The sequence below is a fragment of the Sabethes cyaneus genome, chromosome 3, assembly GCF_943734655.1.
Source record: "Sabethes cyaneus chromosome 3, idSabCyanKW18_F2, whole genome shotgun sequence".
Classification (NCBI taxonomy): domain Eukaryota; kingdom Metazoa; phylum Arthropoda; class Insecta; order Diptera; family Culicidae; genus Sabethes; species Sabethes cyaneus.
The window spans coordinates 225,558,425-225,586,094 of record NC_071355.1 but is presented as its reverse complement, the minus strand read 5'-3'; the positions used below and the strand labels follow the sequence as shown (position 1 = coordinate 225,586,094).

The window sequence follows — 27,670 nt, the reverse complement described above, 5'->3', positions numbered from 1 at the left end:
GAATTAGCACAAAGCTGTTTGGCTGCTTCGAGGCTTGGTAAATATATTTGTGGGATTTCTCTTTGCTTTTTTTTTCTTTCTTACGATGACCATTCTGTATGGTACATTTTCAGTCCTATTCAGAAGAACACTTCACCGAATCAAGACGAGTAGCAGAACCATTTCCCAAGCCAAGCTTCGTTCGTTTTTCAATAGGAAAATAAACAAGACATTCCGTTTCGAGTGCTTTTCTGAATTAGTTGCGGTGGAGATTAAAGCAAAGATCGCGGTATTTGAGAGTTCTTTTAGTACTAACAGTGTACAAAATTTATTCGTATTTATCCTATGCTGCTAGCGTATGACAAGTGTTTCAGCTGACAGCTGCTAGTGGTTTTCGCGAATAAATCGGCTGAATCCAACTATCTGGGTTAGAATAAATAAATCATACTTTGCTCTTATTCCGGACTGGTTCAACCCAAAAGCGCAAAACAAGTTTAGAATAAACGCAATCGATTTGGTTACCACCGAAAATGGATTGCTGAAATTTTATTTGTGATAAACTTGCATTCAACCGTAACCAGAGCTGCTTTCGTGTACCTACCAAAGTACCAACCATATACAAAATTTGGGTTATTTGCCATGTCCAACTTTTTCAATGAAGGCAAGCAGCTTTCTCGTGGAGACAACCCCGTTATGATTATATGATTATGCCAACGATCGCCTTGGAATGTGTTCCGTAAAGTTTTCCCTTGTCGTCACTTTACCATGTGTTGTTCTTAGCTGTCAAAATTATTCAAAACTTCTTGTGTAAGCGCATGGTTCATGAGAGCATAGTGTAGATTTCCTCCTGTTCAACGGAAGAGAGTTGGCTTGCATTGCATGGCCATAGTTTAACTTTTTTCTCTTTCTATTTAGCCACTGATGGCTAAAGAGTTGCACACATTTTGCCCAGGTTTGGGTTGTATAAGCTTTCATCGGTTTTCGCTGGATTGACGTGTGCGACGCTTTGTTTCCTAGCTTTCCACACCTTCCAGCTTCGACCAACCAACCATGCAAAGTTAGACACGGTTTGGAAATACACGCTGGCGCTGGCTGCAGGAGCCGAACTAGATTGGATCGTCGCGTCGCGTCATTAGGGGAAACAGTACACCACGTACGCGAACATTCTTAAAGTTTTAATGAGATGTGCAAGATTGTGATAAAATAGTTTGCCGAATGAGTCGTTCGGTTCATTATCCAATCAAAATTAAATTTTGAATTGGATAAAGAAACATACATTGTGGGTAATGGGGAAAACAGGAGAAATGATATGCAAACTAGGAAGAATAATTTACTGAAGGGGTGGGACTTGTGCCCATAACAATCAAACTTCGGTCAAGTGCGTTATCCAATTATACCACCGACCAGTTTATCATCAGATAAACTAGAGATAAAGATAAACGTTTGATAAAAACTGGTTATTTGTCGTTGTTTGTGATGATTTGTTCCAAAACATTTTGCATTAGCAGTCGCCAATTTAGCTCTGTGTTCTGTGTTTACATTTTCATTATTAACTATTTATTATTGTTTAAGCTATTAATTTCTTACAATTTTTTGGATTATTTTGAATTAATGAACATTTTCATGGCGCCGCTTTTGGAATGGAAAATTAGCTCTGGTGTCGTTACCAACTACCCAACAAACATTTTTTTGAATAGTAGCTTGTTCAACCATTGTACAGCTAATTACTAAATAACAAGCGTTTGACAAGCTGTCATTCATCAAAAATGTTTGTTGGGTATGTCAATGAAATTTGTCTTATATTGAGGTAAAAGTTGTCTTACATCGGGGTTGTTTTATAACGGGGTTGTCTTATATCGAGGTATCTATTATATCTATTATAAATGAAAATTTCAATAGTCGATTCAAATGTAATGATTAAAAATTTTAAATTTATAAAAATTATAAAGGTATAAAATTTAAACATAAGTTATAAAAATTTAAACATAAGTTCGATCTTACGGGTGAATACATTGTAATATAGATACAGTTCGGTTAATGATCAAGTAGTATAAAAATTGATCTTTAGTACAGTCGGCATAGATGTCCGAACCTATCGATGGTTCAGCTGTCATTTATATTACTATCATTGTTGTTTGATATCGCAAGTTTAGCTATAAGCAAAAGTGAAATTAGCTGACTAGAATATACTCGATGGTCAAAGTGTAAAGTCGAGTTTGTTTTCCGCTCCGGATAAATCCGGTAATTAAAACACTATATTAGCTGCTTAATATCACTTCAACTGGCATATACTAAACATTTAATAAATACATGATAATAGGCAAAGATTAAATTTCGACAATATGCAGATTGTCAAATGAAAACGTAGTAAAAATCAGAAATGAAAGAATATAGTATAGAGATGTAGTGTCTAAGGTGAAGTTCTTCCGATTCTACAGATTCCTATAAGACACGTTTTGTGTCGTATTAGAAAACAACATAGAAAAAATCGTTACCGTTTAAATGCGGTGCACATCCCCTGACGGTGGTCTTGAATAGCGGGTTTCCTCTCACTTGTTAGCGATACCGTTACCAATTTTCTTCTTCTTCTTCAATCTTCTTTTCAGCTCACAAATTCGGCTGATAGACGCCGACCGTTTAGTACCATCAAGAGGCGTCTTTTGCCACTTGCATAAGAACTCGACGGACATTTTGTTTGCTAACACCGAAGGCCTATATTCACCACTGCACTAAATCACGCGCGATCACACGTTGCAATTTTTCCCCGGTAGCTTACTTCACTTTTCTGTACAGGTCGGGAATCGACGATCTAAAAGGCAAATCCCAATTCACACGCGATCATTAGCGAAACCAGTGGGGTAATATCATTCGACGGAAATCACTAGACAATTCTACACTACACGGCGAGGGACCATAAACGACCGCGACGCGACGAACCCAGAGCACTTTTACAAAATTACAAAAAACCTGTCACCGACTCCGTTGAAATTGACTTTTCCTAGCCACTTGTACGGTGCGCGCGGGAATAAGATCGGAGCAAAAGACCATGCGGCTTGATAGAAGATCGATTCAAGACTGCCTGTGAATGTCTGCAAACGATCGCCTAGAATCCTCTCATCCGATCCGCTGGTCATATTCGCTGAATTAGAAGACGTCTTTTGCATGGAAAAATAACGGCACTTTTCTTGCTGTTCGTGCTGCCACACGCACACAACGGTGATTGCTTCGATCGTGGTTCTGTTTCCGAGCATCGAATGCCGAGTCAGCGTCGAAATTTGCTAATCAGGCATTGGGAAACTACGCTCTATTTAACTCTACATCTATTTACAATACATGGTACGTTTACCAATAAAAAACGAAATAAATTAGGGGAAGATGGTATAATGTGCTACCCGAATAAATAGATATACATATTATTTAAATATAATTTTCTACAGCTATTATTATATGGGTAAACCGATGCGACTAATTTAATTGAACTCCCAAGTAAAGACGGTAGCTGTATTGCAAGAGCAATTGCTGTTTACTGGCTGCTTTAAGGCGATCAAAACTGCATAAAGTAAGCACTTAAATGGTGGTAGAACAAGCTATGTTTAAACTACTTTAAGTTCTTAAAATCAGTTCTCTCCCAAAAGCTGATAAACAGGCTTGAGGCTAAACAATCCGCCTCTAAACAGCCATAAGCATCAAACCGTTTTACGGCTGCTTAAAGGCGTTAAAGTGTAGAGTAGAGGCTTTCATTAGGCTCACAGCTTTCAAACTACTTGAAGGCTGCTTAAAGGTGTTAAAATGGCTTTTCAAACTACTATCAAGTTTTCATTAGGCTCACAGCACACATACTGTCAGTTCATAGAATTTCGCAATTCGGCTGACAGCAAAAGTTTGTCAGTTATCGACATTTTCAGGTGTAAAGATATTCCCACTGTCTGTTCTGCAGATGCAGATGGGGCGGATCGCACGGTAAGTGCTTATGGACCAGAACGTAGCGGGTTCAATTTCCGAAAAAAAACACATGCATTTTTAATTTGCTTACTTATACGAATTAAAGTTATCCGAAATTTAAAATATCGCGTCCGACAATGTTTACGGCAATATAAAAATATCGCGTTTCATTTTTTTAAATTTAAAAAGATTTTTTTTGGCTGCAAAAGGTTGATGAGACGTTGATTAAGCGACTGGAAAAGCATATTGCATAACTATTTCTTGTTCTAAAAATAGAATTGACAGCATTGTGCAAACTGGCCGTTTAAAAGTGCGCAAAATCCTCTATTAAGCTTCATTGCAGCTTTAAAAGCAACTGTTAACAAGCTCGAAGCTTGATAAAATCACCAGATTTAGATATTTAAGAGCTGAAAAAAGGTTTTTACTTCTAAACCTAAACCACAGCACAGTGGGGAATCGCTGACCAGCAGCCAAAAAAATGAAAGTTCATTTCGACTCTCCGTTGTATTTCTCCTGTGATTCTATATTTTCTATGAATCTTAATAGTATGCTATCTCAGCATGTTTTAGCGTTTTGTTTTTGATAAACAATGCAGTATTTCAAAATATGCTAGAGGTCTCATGGCAGCTCGGAGTTCAACGATGTCTGAGGAAAAGTTCTTCAAAAAATAGTGTTGAATAAATCCCATTTATTGAGTATGCAGTAATTTTACCATAGTATGCCACAATTTTAATTTACATTCAAATAGGGCCATATTTTCGCATACAAGACGCTTAAAAGTTTTGAAGCCAAGGTTCGCCACTATTGACACTACCGGTAAAAGTTAGCGTAAAATATTAGCTTTCAAATGGATATAGTCTCATTTAGCGCAGAGTACAGATGTACAGATGTTGCGCTTATAAGGCTACTATATCGGAATTCAATAATATAGACAAAATGCAAACATTCAGAGTAAACGTAGGATATCTCAATTATGGGATACCTCCTTTACATGGATGGATAAGCTGCTTTGCATGGTCCAAATTGCATAGTAACTAGATTTTAGAGGTTGAAGAAAATCTGGAGGATACGGTAATAGTAAGACGGAAATACAGCTCTTTGTTTATTATATAAAAAGCTCGAGCTCGAAAATCTTTTCCCAATCCTGGTATTAATTCTGAAAGCACGGGGAAAGCACTACACTGGGATTGACCCCCACAAAAATAAGGTTATTGCCTTACGATAGTGATAAAAATACAAGGGAATACTTTACACGCAAAAATGAGTGTCAAAATACAAATCGCGATAAAATTATTCGTCTTCTTATTTCTCCAGATAAAGTATATAGCTCCTTTGAAACGGAAAAATGTAATTAGAAAAATCTTTCTGAGAACTTTATATTGAAGACGAAATGTGAAACAAGTGATTCTGCAGAGGAAGAACAAGACCAAGAAGAAGAACAAGAAGAAGAAGAAGAAGAAGAACAAGAAGAAGAAGAAGAAGAAGAAGAAGAAGATGGAAATAAAGAATATTAAGAAAACTAATAAGGGTAAAAATTTTGATTTTTGATCAATATTAACTTATATGTGATTTTGTATTGTTTATCAAAGCACATAGGGTTTTTTTCTAATTCCCGTCGTAATAAGTAAAGCCATTCTAATTTTCATCATTTGTTGGATGGATTTAATGAATACTCCAAAAGTTCTTGTGCTGATTTGACTAAAACACACTTACCCTCCGATATGGAACTTTGAAATCACTGAAAAGCGACTATTAAAGCATATTATTGAAATTACGCAACTGACTTTCTTTCTTAAATTCGTCGTACCGTTTTAAAATCCGTCCATCAATATTTTTCATCGTCCGAACTAAAAATCACAATAATGTTTACAAAGCTAACGCACATGTATTTGTGTAGGACGGCATGGCAAATATTATTCTACAAAATTTCTGCAGGTCAGGCAAGTTTCCTGACTGTAGAATAACGACAATGCCTTGCGTGAGTTATTTTCATTTATGGATGATGGAAATTAAAACGATTAGCCGACATTGTCTTCTTCGTCGCACGAAAAAACGCAAGAAATTTGGCTGGTAGGACTTCTTTAATGATAAAAAGCATTTAAATAGATCTCAGCTCACTTTGATTGATCGCGTATGATAGACAACTAACTAAAATATTAAGGAATAACTAATTTTGCATTGTGTGTCATAAAAATGCTGATATTTTCAATAATTTTTGTTGGATAGGACGGGAATAGGCAATTACGACGATGTAGCAACATACCCTACTTGCTTTGATGTGTTTTATAAAATGTTTTATGCTGTAAAAATCCATCTGCAAAAGTTTTACAAATTAGCCTCATTTCTTATACGTCATTATACTTAAAAAATACTTGAAAAATAGTTACAAGGGAATAAATAGTTTAGGGAGAAAAAACACAAAAAATATACGTTCTAATGCAAAATAAACCTGAAATTCGGGCTCAGCACCCCAAAATTTGACTAGCGTTTGATTAGCCTGAAATTGTTACTTGGGTATCGGTAACGGTATCGGTATGCGGTTTTTTTACGCGACTATTTTTAAGCGAATTCCTGAATTTACGCGGTTTTTTTACGCGAATTTCGGAATTTACGCGGTTTTTTACGCGAATTTCGGAATTTACGCGGTTGTTTAAGCGATTTTTGGAATTAACGCGGTTTTTTACGCGAATTTCGGAATTTACGCGGGTTTTTACGCGATTTTCGGAATTTATGCGGTTTTTTCACGTGGTTTTGATTTACGCGGGACATATCCTTCGCGTAAAAAGCGACTTGAGTGTATATCAGTAAAATTCGTACACATGTTTGAGACTTCCATTTGTCGACATAGAAAATTACTTTTGTTACCCTGAGCTAATTAATGCTGGCAACACATTAGTAATACTACTGGAATCAGTTTGCGGCGCAAACCACAGTTCGAATTCCCGGGATTTTTGCGGTAAATTAATTTTAACATTCAGTTGCAATCACAATCAGTGCTGTTACTGCGTCTACCATAAACTCTAACCAATAAGGGAACACCAGTTCCATTTCCAACTCCAGTGTCAGTATTGTCAGCGCACATTAATTTCCATCATTGCGGTATTGTTGGGGGGCTCAATTAGCCGTAACCAAGTCGACAAAGGGTCAACCTGAGCGTACTTGTTTTCATTAAAACAAATCCACCGCCGTAAATTTTTCCATCTGCCGTGCAGCATTGAAAGCTACGAAGGAAAACATGAACCCTGTGTGTGTAAGTGTAAATCCTTTTGTGGGGACACATATTTGTGGGTCGTTGGTAATTATGTTCAGTTTGTCACATTAATCCACTCAGCACAGGATTTGTCTGTTAGACTGTTTTAGGAGTTTTAGGTTAGATAGTCGAAATAGAATAAAAAATGGGAGAAAATCCACTTCCTGCAAGCGAAAAAGGACTTTTTCATTGATACGAATTGCGAGAACTCATCACATATTCGAAGAAAAGCTGTAAATTCAAGTAATGTAGCAAATACAAAATAAAAATTAAAATATTTTACCACTGGTAACCATTCAGGGATTGTACGGTTGTAATAATTTCGCACAATAGAAATAAAGCAGATTTTTTTTAAAATCCATCATTCAATTGCATACGCTCTCCACCCCGTACAGTGGATCGCACTAGTCACAGCATCCGTACGGAAAGTTATTTCCCTTCGTAATAAACATTGCATTAATCAGACTCAATTATAGGGTTGCTCTGAATGGTAAACATTTTTATTCACACGCACCATCCGGATTGTTGTTGATTGCTAAATAAAGCGGCGCGAGTAGGTCGAGTATACAATCGGTCCGATTTCCACTCCGGATGCTCAACTTACCAATTGTGCGTGCCGAAGCCAATTCGGGTCAGCTTAAAAATGTATTTAATTAATAATAAAGCTCGCTTCCCCCGCGGCGAGGCGGTCTCACTCCCCGCGAGTATAATTTACATAAATAATTTCCGGACATCCGCCCGCGGAATGGAATTAATACAAAGGGAAAAACGCTTTCGGATGCTCGGCCAGCGGAATGTAGATTGTTAAGTAGCAATCAACGAGTTTTTATTTACGGTGGTTTGTCGCTATTTTTGGGTGTCCCTTGATAAATTGCTGGAAATTAATTGCGCTTGTAAGTGATATGGTGCATACCGGACTGGATTGTAATACTGCAAAAAATAATTGTCGTGCCTTTGCAATTTAATTTAATTTTTTCTCCCGGTTGGATGCGTTTTATAGTACATACTATGATGATGAGCTATAATGGTATGCCTTTGCGCAATAGTAGTTCACTTCAGCTGATTCTGATAGTGAATAAAGATTAATTTTCATGATTGACTAATGTTCCTGTAAAGCTCGCAGCACGGACAATTATTTATTAGTGCTATAGAAGAGGTGAAAACAAATCTTGATGCTCATTATGCTGAAAATTTAATCAACAGGTTGAAGTAAAATAATTCATCTTATAAGTTTAATCAGCTAAATCCTCTATAGTTTATAATTCACGATACAAAAAAAACTTGAACAAGCGTCATTTCGTTCCTTAACATTCCACTTTGGTCAATGATGAACAGTTCAGTTGTTTCGTACTGTTACAGTGACGACTATACTGTTCGTCACTGTTACAGTAGATCATCACAAAAAAGCTTATAATGAAATGTGACTTCACTTTGTAGATCGTCACTATTGCCCAACTATTTAAGCCTTCGAGATACTCATCGCTTACTGGTAACTTTCTCAAATTAAAATTTAAGTCTTCAACTACCAAAATTTAAATTTCAATTTCTATCGTCCTGTGGTTTCGTCAATCACTGTGCCCCCGATAACCGGCAACTTACGACCCGTTGCCGGAAGCGAAACTCATTTCCTTAAAACCAACCTGAAAATTTACCACTTTTTGGTTTCGAATAACAACTTACGTGCTTGCTTAAACATCTCACCATACAAAAAACCGCCTCGAGGCTGTACGTTCGCTTCCTCTTCCGTCCTCGCGTATTATCATACCCACAATGGTTTCACCGGGATTAGAGCGATGACAGCATTTGAGTGAAATTGGTGTACGTATACGCGAAGTGCCGTAGGATGTGAGGAAAGTCAACATACCGGTGAGCGGTGACACACACCGACACGACACAGGACACAGGAGGATAAGATTCTTACATTGGCAAGGTTTTTCGCTGACAAGTCAACTAGGCCGCGACGAAGAATGGCGGCAAAATGAAGACATAATTGTGTGATGACACTAAAGTAAATAAGCCATCCTCGGGCCAGGTTTGTGCGCTTGAACGTGTGTGTGTATGTGTCCTACTGTGTCCTACGTTTTGCGATTGCACGTATGTTTCCAACCAAGGCAGTGTTCCGTTGGATGCTACTACCGGCCGTCATGGGCATAAACTTTCTCTTCTCCGACTAAGCTGACTAGGGACTAAGGCCTTGGTTTGCTGCCTGAATATCCGAATTTGCAGTTAGTTGTATCCACATTGGCTGACACAAAAAAATAGTAATCCAAGCTAATATTGGCCTTTGCAAAGGGCTTAGGGGAAAGTTTATTTACAAAATAGAATTTATTTTATTTGTCTCGCCCAAAGCAGCTAACAACTGTTTGACGTGAAATTTATAAAATGAAAGTTAAATTATTTCAATTTGCGATTTTAGCGCTGAGAATCATCTTGCTAAGCGACAAAGAGAATGCCTGCGTCAAATTCAAACTGAGTCTTCGCGAATACTTTGTAGATGGCATTATCGAAAATTTTATTAAAAATTCATCCAAAGTTTCGATTTACAACTTCCAAGTTGCATTATGGCCTACTTCCGTAAATATAGCGTTTTAGTTTACTTTTCATTAGATTCTAGTCATCTGTTATACACCTGTTTTTTCCTCGAAAATCCCTGCGATGAAAAAGAAACAAAGCCTGTTTTCCTATTTTGAAACCAACCCCCCCCCCCCCCTTTATCCTTTCAGACACTTTGACTGCTGACAGTCAAAATCCAAGAGAGACTCGTCCCCTTTAGATATTTGAACCACAGAGAACAGACTACCAGGTAATTGACAAAAAGTGTGTAAGGGGTTTTTATGTAATCTACGAGTAATCCTTCAAATGGGCACCCCTCGAGCAGTAAGTGGCAAACTAAATATTGATGTCGCTGCCATCGCTGCTATGTAACTCCAGCACAAAAAAATATTGATTAAGGTACATGGATATATTTTTATGCGTTTGGCAAACTATTTCTGGAGCGCGCTACCGACAAATTTTGCACACAAAAAATCGATTACTTCCTTCGAGCCTGTTAATCTGTTCTCTGTGTTTGAACCTTCCCTCCTTACTACAGACCACCATTCTTTTGTCAACTGCAAAATATGACAAAATACGGTGGGAATGTCACGGACCCGGAAACGTGTACACTCTGACGAAGTCTCATTGACTCATCAGTCATCATGGATGATGAGACTTACGTCAAGGCCGACTTTTGACAGTTTCCAGAGCTATTGTTCTTCACCGCCCAGCACAATCATAGCAACAATGTGAGTTTTATTGTACTCTTATAACGCTTTTCATGACCAATTTTGGTCTTAAATGTCATCATGAGAGTGTAATAAAAACCCAGATTGTTACTTGGGAAGTTTGATGTTCCAGAGGAAGTAAGACAGCAGAAATTTTCAAAGTCTACCAAGAAATACATGATTTGGCAAGCGATCTGCTTATGTGGCCAACGGGTGCGCCGTTCGGGACTGTATACTCGCAGATCTACCTCAAAGAGTATCTACAGAAGCGTCTGTTGAAGCAACACGAGGGCCCTATGATCTTCTGGCCGGATCTAGCTTCGTGCAACTATTCAAAAGACGTCCGGGAGTGGTACGAAGCCATCGGGTGCACCGGGGTAACTTTCGTACCCAAGAACATGAATCTCCCCAACCCCAACGCACCGGAACTAAGGCCCATCGAAAAATACTGGACTGTTATGATGCAGACACTACGAAAGCATCCCAAGGAGGTCAAATTTAACATGAAGAAAAAGTAGGTTTTTCGCTGCAATCAGTTGGGTTTCGGACTGCAGCCAGATGGGTTTCTGACTGCCGGATATTGTACAGAACCTTAAGCGAGCATACGGTTATGGTATTAAAGTTGAATGAAATAAATATGCCTAAAGCTTTCTAATGGGTTAAATTTTATTGTCTGAATGTTTGAACAGAATCGGTCGCATAGATAATTTTCTACAGCGTTTTTTCCGGAACGGATTTTGATGTGGGACACCCTTCAGGATAGTCAGGGTTTTAGTCGAATCAATCACAATTTTTCAGCTCGCGATAGTCTATCAGAGCATACGTACCTCTCCGAAGTTTGACGCGGCGTTTGGCACACGATCGTTGTCTCGCGCGCTAACTATGATAATATGCCACCTCCCGGGAAGCATGGGATATCTGATATATGCTATATAGAATGTGTCCCAGGATGCTTCCTTGAGGCACATCTGCTATGATATTGAAAGTTTACGAACAGAACTTAACCTTGGGTATCTGTATTACTCTACAAGACAGCTCAAGCAGCACACGTCCATTGCTTTTAGTTACTGTAACCTATTAATAACCAGAAATAGTCATAAATAAGTTGCTACAACTGAATGCAATGGAAGTGTGTTTCTAGAGACTACATCAGCATATGACTAACCACGCATGGGAATGGAACCTTCGTCTGGTTCCCTTCTCCTCTTTAGGAAGGGGGGCTCCCATACAAATAATATACAAATTTCCTCATAACTCGAAAACTAATCAAGCAAAAGGAACCAAATTCGCCATGTGGGGGTTTTTGGAGGTAAGAATTTTTTCTATGGTGTACCGAGACTCCTTCCCCTTCTAAGAGGGGAGGCTTTCATACAAATGAAACACAAATTTCCCCAAAACTCGAGAACTAATTAAGCAAATGAAACTAGATTTGGCATGTGAGGGTTTTTAGAGGCATGAATTAATTTTATGATCGTTTGAAACCCCTCACCCCTGTGGTAAGAAAATAAGGACTCTGGTACAAATAAATCAGAAATTTTTTCGTATGTGCCATATTTTCTGCTATGTAACTAGCGGTAAGCTGTGAAAGTAAACTAGCAAAACCTTCTCGTAGCAAAAGACAGTGAAACGACGCCGCAAACGTACGTGCCTGTTGCCATTCATGTCAAAAGAGAAGCACATATTTGCGATGAACGTGCTTTGACTTTAATGTTATTTGTAACCAATGGCCCTTTTAAAGGCCACAAACGAGTTAAAGTAAGATTATTGAAACATGTCAAGCTACGCGTAATCATATTTAATACAATAACCTGTGAGCTGGTCATTCATTAAGATTTCAACCTTTATGATGCACACAAGGGATTTTTAAAAGAAATCTCTATGTCTCAATGGTTGCAGACGTTGTACTTATGAACCCCGTTCACGTATTTTCACAGCCACCATTGCATTCAATGAAGAATTGAATATGACTATTTCGCTTTTCTCTTTTAAACATTCACTTAAATAATGGCACTCAAATATTCTTATAAACATACTTATGCCAGAAATGCAGTTAACATTAGTCTTTGATCTAATGATCTAACATAGTCCTACGTCACCCTTTCGTACAACCCTTTGGGCTGTATACCTTGTAGTTTTTAATTTCCTCCTGGCATGTCTGAATCGGCGGTAGTGCGGTTTGTGACCCTATTTGTGCTAGCTATTTTGTGACCTGCAGTACCTACCGATTAGTTTTTGCTACTTCAAACCTCGTTATTTTGGCGACTCGATAATCCGATAATGCCAGTCCCACCGCGTACACCTGAAGCGCGTTGTTTTTTTTCACATTGTAACTTTCATTATTTTCAGCTTTAGATTGGCTCCTCACCATGATCACATTCATTGATTCGCAAACATTTGACAGTCGGATTATGGGATTAGCGGACGGATGCCGGATGCCGGATGCACGGCACAGTTGGCGTCAAATGTGCACTGCAATAGTGCCAGTGAGTGTCATGACTCAATTTTGTCAGCCGTTCCGAGGCATCATATTTCTATCTATTAATCATTTTACATAACCGTAATTAGAGATATATTTCAAAGCAGCGCTTAAAATAAAGGTTTGAGGCATGATTCCGTGTCGCTAAACCCATAATAAAAAAAATATTTTCATAGACTAGGGTATGTTGCTGCTTCGTCGTAATTGCCTATTCCCGTCCTATTCAACACAAATTATTAAAAATATCAGCATTTTTATGATACATAATGCAAAACTAGTTATTCCCTAATATTTTAGTTTGTTGTCTCGATTAATCAAAGTGAGCTGAGAGCTATTTAAATGCTTTTTATCATTAAAGAAGTCCTACCAGCCCAATTTTCTACGTTTTTTCGTGCGACGAAGAAGAAAATGTCGACTAATCGTTTTAATTTCCGTCACTCGTAAATGAAAATAACTCATGCAAGGCATTGTCGTTATTCTACAGCCAGGAAAACTTGCCTGACCTGCAGAAATTTTGCAGAATAACATTTGTCATGCCGCCCTACACAAACACATTCGCGTTAGCTTCGTAAATATTGTTGTGATTTTTAGTTCAGACGATGAAAAATTTTGAATGACGGATTTTAAAACGGTACGACGAATTTAAGAAATAAAGTCAGTTGCGTAATTTCAATAATATGTTTTAATAATCGTTTTTAAAGTGATTTCAAAGTTCACGGGTCGGAAGGTAAGTGTGTTTTAGTCAAATCAGCCCAAGAACTTTTGGAGTATTCATTAAATCCATCCAACAAATGATGAAAATTAGAATGGCTTTACTTACTACGACGGGAATTAGAATTAAACCTACTAACATATCAAACGCTTTTCAGTCATTGATTCATATTTGATGTCAAAATGTGTTTCTGTAGTTTCTGAAAAATTGAAATACCAACATTAAATTTTTCTAAACAGTAAAGAAAATCAAGTCAAGAAAAAAATTCTGTAACAAAATTGTTGCTCTATTTATATCAAAACCGAATAACAAAAGAACTTTACTTTTTTCAAACTCAGATGACATCAAATTATACCGGTCTCAAAAACCGGTGGTATTTTGTAATGTTGCTAATTTATTCCAAACTACGGTGAAAATCAATACCACGTTGCTTTGGTAAAATACTATCATGTTCACACAGTAGATCATTTCCAGCACAATTTTGTGCTACTTTGTAATCAATCTGAATCGTCAATTGGATGTGATGGAATACCATTACCGATGTACGCAGAAAAAAGTAATGATAAAATGGGTGTGGCATTCTTGGCACGAACGGCGATGAAAAGCTTTTTTAAAATATTCAATCCACCAAACAAAAGTACCCGCCCACGATGATTAATGTGTCACACCGAATTCGTAAGAAGTAAATTACAGCAATAAAAAGGACTGCAAGACAGACAGTACAGCGATTGAAAAATTGATTTCATTCTGCTTCATTCATAATGAATGGAACGCCGCTCTGGGGTAGACTCCGGTTTTTTCGTTACCTTAACAGGTTCATTTCGCGAATAGAATGGAAACTCCGGCAATTGACTGTAAACCTTTAAAAGTTAGGGATGAAATTTCGGAATAAAATTTAGGGGCGTTCTTTAATTTTAAAGCCCATCATATTCGGTCCCCGCCGGCAAAGCACTGAAACCTTGCCGAAAGCCACAACGATGTATGCGCGGGCACACAATCTGGTTTGGCCATCCCCGAGCCCCGGGAAGCTGCGCGCTATTTGTTTATCAAAATCGGACGTGAGAGCTTAAAGCCTCGGACGCGACGTGATGAATCGCGCTTGTGGGACCAATGCATTATTCGGGCTGGCTGTTTTTTTATTTTCGTCCTATACCACAAAACTCGTTTCGTGGTTGGAAACGTTCCCTTCGTACCGAATCGTTTTGGAAGGCGAACCACTGCTGCCAGAGTGTGGCACAAGGAGCGAACAGATAAATATCGTTGGTTTGGTAATAAAGAAATCGATTTATAGCAGCGTATTTCGGAGAAAGTTAGTTGCGGGAAAGAATGTTTGGGAAAACGTGAGCTAGCCAAGAAAAATGTTCGAAAACAATCATTTTCGAGGATTTATTCGTTTCACTTGTATCGGAAGTACTTCCAAGCAGCTCAAAAGAATCTAAAAGTACCATTAAATTAGTACTTACCAATAAGTTATTATTGAGCGAGCGTCCAGCAGCAGATTTCTGAAAAGAAACAATTTAAAACGGAGTTTAATACCAAAAGCACAATGATTTGTTCACTGTTAATAGTTAGTTTGTTGTTTTCGCCAATTTAAGCACGCAATCAACCATGAATTACTAACGCTGTCGTATGACTTACCGTACTGCGTTATGCAAATCTTCGGCACACAAACCAACGACTGCACTATTAATCAAACTCGTTTGACTACATGGCACTTTGCAAAACATTAAATAAACAGCGAATACATTGTACGTACTTTAATGTTTTCCCGGTTGAACATACAAGCACGTACTCATCGAATATTGATAGCAGCTTCGGTGGAAGGTAAACTTTTCCCTATAAATTAACAACGATAGCACAGCCCTCTAAATGCTGCGATGTGTAACAAACCAAGATAATATCATTTCCCGGGGCACGCATTTCGACGCGCTTATCCGGAATCGACCAATGGCGGCGGCGGCGGCGGCAGCGGTCGGCTTTAGTTCCAGGCCAGGGAATCACTGGGCCATTCACAGTCGTGCCTGAATCCTACCAAACAATCACACCCAACCGAACTCCGGCAAATACCAAGAACGTTGGTTTGATAAATTACATTAGGGCCCGGCTATTTAGTCCTAAAGCGGACGTTCTCGTACAGCTTCTCCGGATCAAGCCGTGTACAAATTCCAAACTGTATCCGTTAACGCAAGCATTCGGTATCCTAGAAGCGACACGATAACGTTCGAACTGAAAAGTAGATTCTACGCGCCGCCAGTAAGTGAAAGGTGAAACAATGGGAGGCGAGAGGCTTCGTGCAAATTATGAAGGTTCATCCTGTCGAGAGAAGTATCCAATTCGTCGCTAACAACAGCCCGCACATGCCTTCGCTGGTTCCGGATGTACAAAGTTGCTGGCTTCATTGTGAACATGTAGACGGTCGGTTCGCCTCTTGATGCTCGTGGGTGGTACGTTCAATGAGAAAATTTTCGGCGATATTAGTGAATTGAAATTTTAGCTGAATTTTCCTTAATTTGTCGTTTGATCCTTGGCAGGCGTTGGCGGTTCAGAGAAGTTTGTATTTTCGACCAATATTTAGTTTTGATTCACCAGCAAACAGCTTCTTTTGTCTTAAAATGTTTTGTGCGCAAAAAGGTTATGTTGGGGAAATAATCGATGGGTGAATAATTCATTTTTCTCCTATTATATTAGCACAAATCATCGCAAACGCTAATATTGACTGAAGAAGGGGATGGACTAATAAAAAAGATTTACTGGAAATATAACGTTCTATATTGCTTGCACATGCACGAAAGTTTTTCTAGCGAAGCAGACAATTTGCTTTCCGTAGGTCCAATAAACTACACCCCAGCGATAAATTTAAGTCGTAAGCAAGAACATTATCGGAAAATCTCCGGGGAAGACTAATCATCAATCCAATTATTGTAATTATGAGAGCGGTCCTTCGCATTACAATCTCTCATCTGTCATGAACTAAGCGAGTATGTGGCCATTAATTTTGAACCCGAAAAGTCGTAAAATGTGTTATAACAAATCAACAAATAATCCAATCGCTGAAGTTTGAAGTCGCCGTGAATCACTACCAGCGATACTCACTGCACTGCAACATAAACCAAAACTGTAAATACTTTCTCGAAACTGAGATAAGCAAAGGCAAACCCTTCGGCTCATAAGATAGGATCCCATTCAAGGGAGAAACTCTCACCATAAATTGAAATCATCCATCTTTTCTGCTTTTGTGCAATGTGAAACATTTTACCAAACGTACAGCTCCTCGAACCATCGATCATAACTGCGCTGCACGGCACACGGATTTCAGCACAAAACATCGTTCACTATTTCATCTTGCTCGCAAATCGAGACCTTCCTGCCGGAAGTTGCCCTCCAACTAAGTTAACTTACTTTGAATCACCAGCTCCTCACTCCTTGGCCCTCCTATGTGTGTTATTTTTTTTTTTTTGTTTGATCGAGTGGTTCAAGCTCGGTATGAATCGATTTCATACCTGCACATATAGGAGAACGACGACGGTAAATATCGGCAGTCAAGCATTACAACCTTTGGCCTGAATACTGTATCTACCAACCAGCGTGCCATCCGAGGCAGACCTTTACTGGCTCTGGCACTGGCAGAGGTGGCTTTGTATCACCTATAAGCTTACCTCGAAGCACAAACAAGGCCACACACTCCCTGGCTCGCTGGTAGCTGGTAGCGGGCAGCAGTGGTAGCGGTTCTATTCCGACTGCTATCAGCAGTAAAATGTTTATCATCGCCGTTTGCCTCAACGTAACGGGCCGAGAGTGCACGTAATAGGATCCAAACCACTTTGCATCAGCAGAGTAGTTGAGTTTCGTCGATGCAAAAAGGCTGCGGGTCGTTGATTCCGGGTCGACTTCATTGCTCCCGAGAAATTGTTGCCAGTTGCCAGAGCAGAGGCGGGCGGTGTTACTTTGTTCCTTGTTTGGCTATCCAACCGGCATGGGTGATTTGCCTTATTGGCAAGCTTTTGGGTTGTTATGAATCGGAACTAGTCAGTAGACGTTCAAAACGTTTGCCAGCAAATGACAAACTATATTTTATATTATTAGAGCTTATGATAAGTTGAGAAAAGAAAAAAATCATATCCGACTGAATTTCATATGAGGAAGTAAATGTGTTTTTGTGACGAACGAACATTGGAAGAACTGGGAAAAATTATATGCAAACTTTGAAAAATGATTGACTGTCCAGGTGGGGCTTAAACCCACAACTCTCAATCACGCGTAGAGTGCGTTATCCAATTATACTACCGGCCGGTGGAGACAAACTGGCTGTTAAAAGGTTCCCAAATGTTTCCAGGGTAATGGGAGGGGGATGTTTCTCCAAAACTGTGAAGGTTCCATTACTGTTCACTGAGCCTGGTATTAAAATCAACACTTAATATTATGTCGATAATGTTTTGAAGAACCATTTACTTTCCAGCTTCAAAACAAACAAAAAACACACCACAAGAATGCACCATACTGCTTCCAAAAAGATTTTGCACCGTCTCACCAGGCGAAAGCTACACTGGTTTGGTTTGAGGGCAATTTTCCGGGTTTTATTAATTCGCAAGAGTGGCCTGTTTCTTCGCCTGAGAAGAGTCAGTCGTTCGTCAGTCTAGTCGTTTGCCGCTTTTTAAACATCCGATTTTCAGGCATCTTTTCGTCATCTGTTTCTCTTTTCACCGATTTGCTCTCATTTTTACCATCTTTTGTGGCGTTTTTGATTACTCTTGATGGCGTCTTTTTGTCGTCTTTTTGCCGTCTCTACATACAGGGTACTCCACCTTTTATGTCGGTATGTAAACGCTGTATAACTTTCACATTTACCAACCGATTTCTTTCATTAGATATGTTTTGGAAATGCCATTTCAGTACAATTTTCGCCATGTATCGCTTTACACCGAAAGAACGCGCTGAAATAGTGAACATCGAAAATAGTCGTTCGCGGCAAAAAGGCACCATCTGACAATTCTATTCGTCATTTCGTGTTGAATTTTTTTGAGCACGGGACAGTAGGAGATCGTTAACACGCCATTCATCAAAGACGTTCCAATGAACTGGTTGGAGCAGTGAGGGAGAATGTTGCTCAGGACCCAACAGTTTTGTGAAACTGTCGATGGAAATCGATATCGGCGGATGTTGGCTCATTATGTCTGCCCACGAATGCGCGGAAAAGGTCTAGAAGGTTACTGGTTTCAACAGGACGGTGCACCCTGCCACACTGCGAGTTCTACAATTCAATTTCTGCAACGAAAATTTCCGGGACGTCTGTTGTCAAAAAGAGGCGATATTGACTGGCCACCCAGATCACCTGATTTAACCCCTCCGGACTTCTTTTTGTGGGGTTAGCCGAAAAACAAGGTTTACGCCAACCAGCCACAAACTATTGACGAGCTCAAGGCAAATATTCGTACGGAAATCGACGCTATAACACCCGACCGAGATGCTCAAAAAGGTAATGAAAAACGCGGAATAAAGGAGTCAATTTGTAATTTTTAATAAAGGTGATCTCTTAATTGATATTGTTTTCAAAAAGTAAACCAAGAGAATACTAATTACTAATAGAAAACGGTTGTTTTTTCTGAAAGTTATTCAATGTTTTCATACCGACATAAAAGGTGGAGCACCCTGTATCGTTTGTTCATCGCCTTTTCTGCATATATTTATAGTATTTCTATTGTTTTTTTGTTGTCATTTATGACATATATTCTCGTTTTTCACCATCATTACTTGTCATTACTTTTTCATCCGTATTTCCTTTGTCTTTCTGTCGCTTCTCCGATATCTTTTTGTCGACTGTTTTCTGCTTTTTCATCGTTCTTTCATCCTATTTTCGTCATCTTATTGTTGTCTTTTCGACCCCTTTCTAAGCGTCTGTTTGTCATCTCTTTGTTTCCCACTCTTCGTAATTTTTTCATAGTTTTGTCGTATTTTTGGCGTCTTTCCATGGTCTTTTTACCATTTTCCATCGCATTTTCGTCGTCTGTTCCTAGAAGTCTGGTTTTGAAATTGTTTGCTGCTTTTGTCGGCGGCTTTTCGCTGGTTTTATCGTGTTTTGTGTTGTTGATTTGGCGTTTTTTTTTTCATCGGGCATCATTTTGTCATCTCTTCGAAGTGTTTCTGTCATATTTTCATAATCTTTTATCGTCGTGTTGCCTTTTTTCGACTTTCCGTCACTTTTCTACTTTGTATCGTCATGCGATTTTTGTCAAGATAACAGAAATGTTATCTATTCATCGTTCTTTCGTACCCCGCAAACATTTTCGTACGTATATCAAAGTAACAAATATGAAATATGTACCGATATATATCTAGAAAAATCGCATTAGATGCACGAAACTGGCATATGCGTACTATTTTGGAGGCGATATACGTACTGCAGATTATACGAAAATAATTCACATTCATAAGTATTTGTATACGATGTAATCCGACTCAACATGATTAGTTCCGTAATGCTATACAATTCTGTGATAAAAATCGCATGTGAATCAGTTACCATCTTTTTGTACGAATAAATGTAAACTAGGGTGCGCTTTATTAAGCTTTATGTACGAGTTCGAGTTTGTTTAGCGATATTTAAGATAATTTTCATACATTATTATACGATTTGTGGTTTGCTGGGTAGTCTTTCGGTCATATTTCCGTTGTTTTTGAACGTGCAGATACCTTCTTTTATTTTTTGTTGTTGTTAGTTTAGTACATTTAGCAGTTTTTGACTGTCTTTTCATAGTATTTTTACGTTATTTCTGTCTTAATTTTTTTACCATTTCGTCAAGTATTCATCAAATTTTTAACATTTTTTCATCACTTATTTGTCGTCTTTTCTGTGAATGTTTGTCGTCTTTTTACGCCGTCTCCTCGTTCTTTTTTTTCATATTTCAGCCATGCTCTCATCACAGATAAGCAGACGTAGCTCTTGGTAGAAAAACCATTAAAAATTATCGTCACGTACATTTTGCCTGAACACTAGTACCGTCTATTATTGACATTCCCAATTTATAACCCATAACAGGTGAGTATTTTTAATTGGGCATTTCTGTCCTTTCGTTGAAAAGCGCCACTTTGACGAATACGGAGAAATTCCCAACCAAAAATCGACGCGTCAACAGATGCTACCGACCTGCAGGAGAAAAAGAGTTTCTACAGCCAGGTGAACAGCGTGATTGAGAAAATCCCGAAGGGGTACATCCAAATCCACTTGGGCGATTTCAATGCGAAGCTCGGCTCAAACAACGCAGACCTTGAACGCGTCATGGCACGTCATGACCTAGGAAAGATCAGCGAAAACGGGGAGATGTTTACAGAATTCTGTGGTAAAAACAACATGATCATTGGTGGTTCGCTCTTTCCCCATAGACCAGTACATAAAGCCACGTGGGTTTCCCGCAGCGGCCGAACAGAAAACCAAATCGACCACATCTGCATCAGCCGAAAATGGCGAAGGAGCCTTCTTGATGTACGCAACAAATGCAGCGCTGATATTGCATTCGACCATCATCTTGTTATCGCTGAGATACGTTTGCGCATCGTATGTGTCCAACGGCGAGAGGAGAAATGTCGTTACGACGTCCGCCGTTTGATGGATCTCGGATGAAACTTGGAGGAAGATCGACGAGAGGCGAAAGCCTGCATTAACCGATCGCGCACTCTTGTCCATGTTCCTAATTCTGCGCATGTTTGTTCCTAATTTTGCGCACTCAAAAAGTGAAAACAAATACTCCTGCCATGCTGTTTATGTCTTTATACGCTGAAAGCACACCAACAAATCCGGCATTAGTCATTACATTACCATAATTTTGTAGGGGGATAATTAAATCCATGATCCGGTCTTGTTGTGCTGTTCGGGTGGCAAAGGAATATTGTTATCATTTTGATTGCCTCATTTTAAATATTTTATTCTCGATAACGTGATGGGCGAATTGATTTGGGTTTTCTGCATACTGAACATTACACTTTAGACTAATACTAAAAATTGTGTTTTCATATAGAAACCACTTCCCCACTCTCTGACAGCCCCATGAGGTTGGACATTAAAAAAAAAATAGAAGACATGGTTTCATGAATTGGCGCTCGTATGTTCGAACCCCGAGACACAGCATAGGATTCCAATCCATGCAAGTTAAAGATTCTACTTGTATTTTCATGCCTCTATACCTCAGCCATTTGGGTGAGATTGCGTATTCTTTCGCGATTTCTTCGTAGGATACATTACTGTGCAGAATTTGGAACATGAATAAAAAATCTGTGCCTAAATCTGCGCATTTTTGCATCGCAATTTTCTAAGGAAAGCAATGCATGCAATCACTCTTTTTGTCTAAAACATAACTAAAATTAATTATTCTTTCTAATTATGCTGGGTAATTTGATCATTGCAAAGAATTTCGATCATAAATTTGTTAATTTTCTAGAAGGACAATCTTAGCGTTGGCGCTAACGACGATGTTTTCTGCCATCTAAAATACTATCAGTTTCACGTTAAATTATTTCGCTCTCAAATATTATGACCCGTTTGTGAATAATGACGTAATATTCAACAGACATTTATAACAAAATAACGCAATGATCATAGTAATGTACATCGTTAAAAAATACTTATATAAAGAAAAATGCGCAGAATTAGGAGCGGTCACGGTATATCTATTTATTCGGGTAGCACATTATACCATCTTCCCCTAATTTATTTTGTTTTTTATTGGTAAACGTACCATGTATTGTAAATAGATGTAGAGTTAAATAGAGCTTAGTTTCCCAATGCCTGATTAGCAAATTTCGACACTGACTCGGCATTCGATGCTCGGAAACAGAACCACGATCGAAGCAATCACCGTTGTGTGCGTGTGGCAGCACGAACAGCAAGAAAAGTGCCGTTATTTTGTCATGCAAAAGACGTCTTCTAATTCAGCGAACATGACCAGCGGATCGGATGAGAGGATTCTAGGCGATCGTTTGCAGACATTCACAGGCAGTCTTGAATCGATCTTCAATCAAGCCGCATGGTCTTTTGCTCCGTTCTTGTTTCCGCGCGCACCATACAAGTGGCTAGGAAAAGCCAAATTCAACCAAGTCGGTGACAGGTTTTTTGTTATTTTGTAAAAGTGCTCTGGGTTCGTCGCGTCGCGGTCGTTTATGGTCTCTCGCCGTGTAGTATAGAATTATCTAGTGATTTCCGTCGAATGATATTGTCCCACTGGTTTCGCTAATGATCGCGTGTGAATTGGGATTCGTCGATTCCCAACCTGTTCAGAAAAGTTAAGTAAGCTACCGGGGAAAAATTGCAACGCGTGATCGCGCGTGATTTAGTGCAGTGGTGAATATAGGCCTGCGGTGTTAGCAAACAAAATGTCCGTCGAGTGCTTATGCAAGTGGCAAAAGATGCCTCTTGATGGTAGCACTAAACGGTCGACGTCTATCAGCCGAATTTGTGAGCTGAAAAGAAGATTGAAGAAGAAGAAGAAGAAAATTGGTAACGGTATCGCTAACAAGTGAGAGGAAACCCGCTATTCAAGACCACCGTCAGGGGATGTGCATCGCATTTAAACGGTAACGTTTTTTTCTATGCTGTTTTCTAATACGACACGATTACGACACAAAACGTGTCTTATAGGAATCTGTATAACATAGAGGCACCTAGTCTACCCTAACAACTAGTGTCATCCGGAGCAACTTCATCTTATACACTACATCTCTATACTATATTCTTTCATTTCTGATTTTTACTACGTTTTCATTTGACAATCTGCATATTGTCGAAATTTAATCTTTGCCTATTATCATGTATTTATTAAATGTTTAGTATATGCCAGTTGAAGTGATATTAAGCAGCTAATATAGTATTTTAATTACCGGATTTATCCGGAGCGGAAAGCAAACTCGACTTTACACTTTGACCATCGAGTATATTCTAGTCAACTAGTTTCACGTTTGCTTATACAGTTGGATTTCGAATTTGGCATGGTTCGATTTTGGCATGGTTCGATTTTGGCATGCCTCGATTTTGGCAACAAGAGTATTCGTTTTAGGCAACACAAGCTATTTCACTTACAAAAATATGCTTAAATATCAACCAGTTTCTGTATACATGCTTAAAATGACGAAAAAATGATGCCCTCAGAATGTTCATGAAAAAAAGTTATGAGGTTTCGAACAATATTTTTATTGCCGTAGGACTACGTCTTACCGCAGGGTGTCATCAACTTATTTGCACCGGACGGATAGCAATTGGCGGACTTTTTAAACATAAAATGGTTGCAATCGTTGATTAATGATATTTAGTCAATTTCTAAAGCATTTACATTAAATTTTTTCAAATCGAAAAAGGGTCTCGATTTTGGCACGGTTTCGATTTTGGCAACATAAGTTTTGGAAACATAAGATCGGCTAAGACAGCTGCCCGTCAACGATACGCCGAACTGGAGTGGGTTGTTAAACCTACTCGTAGGCGGGACAAGAGAGCCTGGACTAACTCCCTTGCCGAACAAGGGGAAACCGCAGCCGCCAATGGTGATATCCGTTTTTTGTACGATATTTCTCGTCGAACTAGTGGCGCCAGGAGGAATACAAATATGCCGCTAAAGGACAGAGCTGGTCAGGTACTGACTGACCGTTGGACTGAACATTTTGAACAACTCTTCCGAGTTTCAAATGTCAGAGACCAACAAAACCAGCAGCGTATGACGCCAACAGTGCGACGAATTAGTCGCCTCCACTCAGGGGTGCCATCGCTTTGATATGCATCGATGAGATTGAAGCAACCACTAAGAGCATGAAATCCAATAGAGCGCCAGGTATAAACTGCATTTCAACCGAAATTCTCAAAGCTGACCCATCTTGGTCAGCCTAGGTGATGCATATTAGCTTTTCAGCAATATATGGGAGACCGAAACTTTTCCGGTAAACTGGATGCAGGGCATACTGGTCAAAGTCCCTAAAAAAGGAGACCTAACTGAATGCGGTAACTGACGTGGCATCACATTGCTCTGTATTACTCGCAAAGTACTCTGTAAGGTATTCCTCAACTACGTGCCTACGATCATTCATGCCTGGTAACCTGACAACTGGATATCCGATGAGGAACTCCATGTCAGCAAAGACCGATAGCCACAGAAATTCGTGAACGCAGGTGGAAGTGGATCGGACACACCTTGAGGAAAGGAGCGAACGAGGTCTGGAGAGAAGCACTCGACTGGAGTCCACAAGGACAGCGTAGAAGAGGCAGACCCAGAGGCTCATGGCGACGCAGCTTAGCCAACGACATCCGGGCTGTAGACGAGAATCTGTCCTGGCGACAGGTAAAAGCCATGGCGGGTAACCGTCAGCAGTGGAGATCTTTGCTTTCATCCCTTTGTTCTGTCAAACCGGCGGACTTGGACATATAAGTAAGTTAGTAAGTTTGTTCAGTGACGAAAGTCTTTCTCCTTATGTGGATTAACAGTCGCTTGCGAGATATTGTTTTGTACCGTGGACCCCCGCTAATTTGAACGAGTCCTCATGCAAATTAATCGGGTTTGCTTTTAATTTGAACAACTGGCTACCCTAAATGTGCAGCAATCTGTGTGAACGGGTCGCCCTGCTCTTCGATATTGTTTCGGCCGTTTGATTTAGTTGGTAATCTTATTGCGGAGATTCCACCTTTTTAGACTCCCGCGCGAAAATTATTAGCGTGGTTATTTTCTGCACGTCCCACATATGCTTCCATTTTGGCAATTTGAACCATCAGTTTTTTGTTATTACCTCCCCACTACACCACTCCTTGCTTAATAAGCATATTTTCAATAATGTATTTGAATGTATTTCCAGCATAATTATTATTAAAACATGAATTTGCGTAGGACTCGTAAAATTGCTGCAAGGCACAATTAATAGCGAATATTTTATTCTCCGATCGAATGTCTATCAGAATCGTTGGAAAAACGGAATGTGAAACAGTTTAAACACACTAGAACAGTACGAACAAATCATGTCTAACGTGCGTTGTTCTCAGAAGCAAATGATGCCATGTTGATTATGTTATTTGAACCATTTGCAATTTGCATGTTGTACAAACCAGTGGGATTCAAATTAAAAAGTGTTCAGATTAAAAAGCCGTTGCCCATGACCCTTGGAAAAATCATGACGACAACACTAGACTAGAATAGAGTGACTATATACAGTGTGATGACAATGTCAAAATTGGAACATTATCTGTCAGTGTCATTCCAATCGAGCAGACGGCCTATCCATATCCAACGCGTATACAGGAAAGAGAAAGAAAATTCGCATTCCATACATTTGGGATGGCATGTGGTCACTCTAGACTAGAAGTACAGGTAGCGTTTGGCAAAAAAGATTGAGGTAGGTATGATAGTTCCTTACCTGGGTCAAAACGAATAAGCACCTGGCCTAGCATAAACGGTCACAAAATACCATAACGATATCTGCATTACTTACTTCCTACGAGTCCGGGTTCCATACTCAATGACGCACCGAAAAGTGAACAGTTTCTCAGTTAACGAAACTAATTACAATTTTTCTACTTAATACTACACAGTGTTTAACGTTATTTAGGTACGGCAAGTTGCCCTCGCTTCAACAGAACAATACGTTAAATTTCGTACAGAAAATAGAAGAATATTTAATTTTTGTTATTGGATACTTTTATTTTCTTGGGAATCAATTTCTTAACTACATACTATTTGGATGATGCCATACACATTCCTACTCCCAATTGAATCCCTCGTTCAATGCGCGTAGATCCAGTACCAACTGCTTAAGTCGAAGACATCATAAATATATAACGGAATTATACCAAAAACCAAGGCGATATCCGTGAATATTACTGCCAAAGCGCACGTCTCTAACGGTGGCAGAACATTTAAGATTTGCTTAAGCATTTTCTGCCAGAATGGGGGTTCCGGGTTGGGGTGCCTAGGTTCCGTGAAATCCAGCACTACTGGTTGGATGATGCTTGGTTCGACGATAGTAATAGCATTCATAGCAACGTACGTCATAGTTGCTGTTTCCAGCTGAGGAGCGCGTAGTTCTAAGTGAAAATAATAAGGCGCGTCATCCAAAGGATCGGATAATTGTGCAGTGAAATGCTTTAGTTTTGGCAAAGTAAGCCTGCTTTCATCGTTGGAAAAAGTTGTAATTTCTTTCAATATAAGCTCTTCGAGCTCTGGAAAGTTGAGTATATCCTCCAGATGTGTATTGAGTGTATAATCAATCAGATGCAATCTGGTAAGCTTTCGACAGTGCTGCTGTACTGAAAGCATAATTTTGTCCCAAGCGGAGCACATCGTAAGCGAGTCGAGGTTCGCGAAAAATTTGAAGGCATCAAGCCAGAGATCGTGCTCAAATTCCATGTAGGTGATATTAACGATTAAATGCCGTAGGTCTGGCATGCAGCGCCCGATCCAGATTTCAAGCACGCAGAACTCTTCTATCCTTGCTGTTTGAAAGTGATGTCGATCGTTAAGCCGCATGATCGTGCTGCGTAATTTCTCATAGTCCTCCCGTTCGTCCCTAGCAGTGCAGCCTGGAAACTTTATATACTGATAAGGTCTACTGCTCTCGCCCATCAGCTGCATGTCGTCGTTGTCGTCATAACGCCACGCTGCTACGTGCATATCAGCGAGAAGCTTTCGTGATTGGAATATAGCCGTTGACCAACTTTTGCACACCAACGAGGCATTCAACCGTTCCGGAACGCTTAGGTATTGAAAAATATTTTCATAAACGTGCAACGGTAAGTTACTATACTGTTCGACCCACGTTGATCCCATATTGGATTGATTCGGAAAAATACACTGGCACGAAATAAGCACTCACAACTGAAACGACTGCGACTCTGCAGAATGCTTCTAGTGGACTAAGCAGTGCACTAGAGAGAGAAAAAAGACGAAGCAAAATTTACATTGAGAATACACTTTGGTTCGCGATGTCAACGTTGACATCGATATTGTTCAGGGTTTTGCCTGAGGAAAAAAGAGAGAGAAGTATTTTTTTGCTTTTGTTATCACTCACGCGTTGACAGTTTGGCATGTGATTTT

At 39.4% G+C, this 27,670-nt stretch overlaps 1 protein-coding gene across 1 annotated transcript in view; it reads right to left on the bottom strand.

Moving 5' to 3' along the window:
* LOC128740801 (basic proline-rich protein-like) overlaps positions 1 to 27,403 on the bottom strand; it is a 125,079-nt gene extending 97,676 nt beyond the window's left edge. Inside the window, exon 1 of the mRNA XM_053836366.1 lies at positions 26,459 to 27,403. Coding sequence (XP_053692341.1) covers positions 26,459 to 27,403 — 945 coding nt within the window. The remainder of the gene's footprint in view (positions 1 to 26,458) is intronic.
* Positions 27,404 to 27,670: the final 267 nt, after the last annotated feature.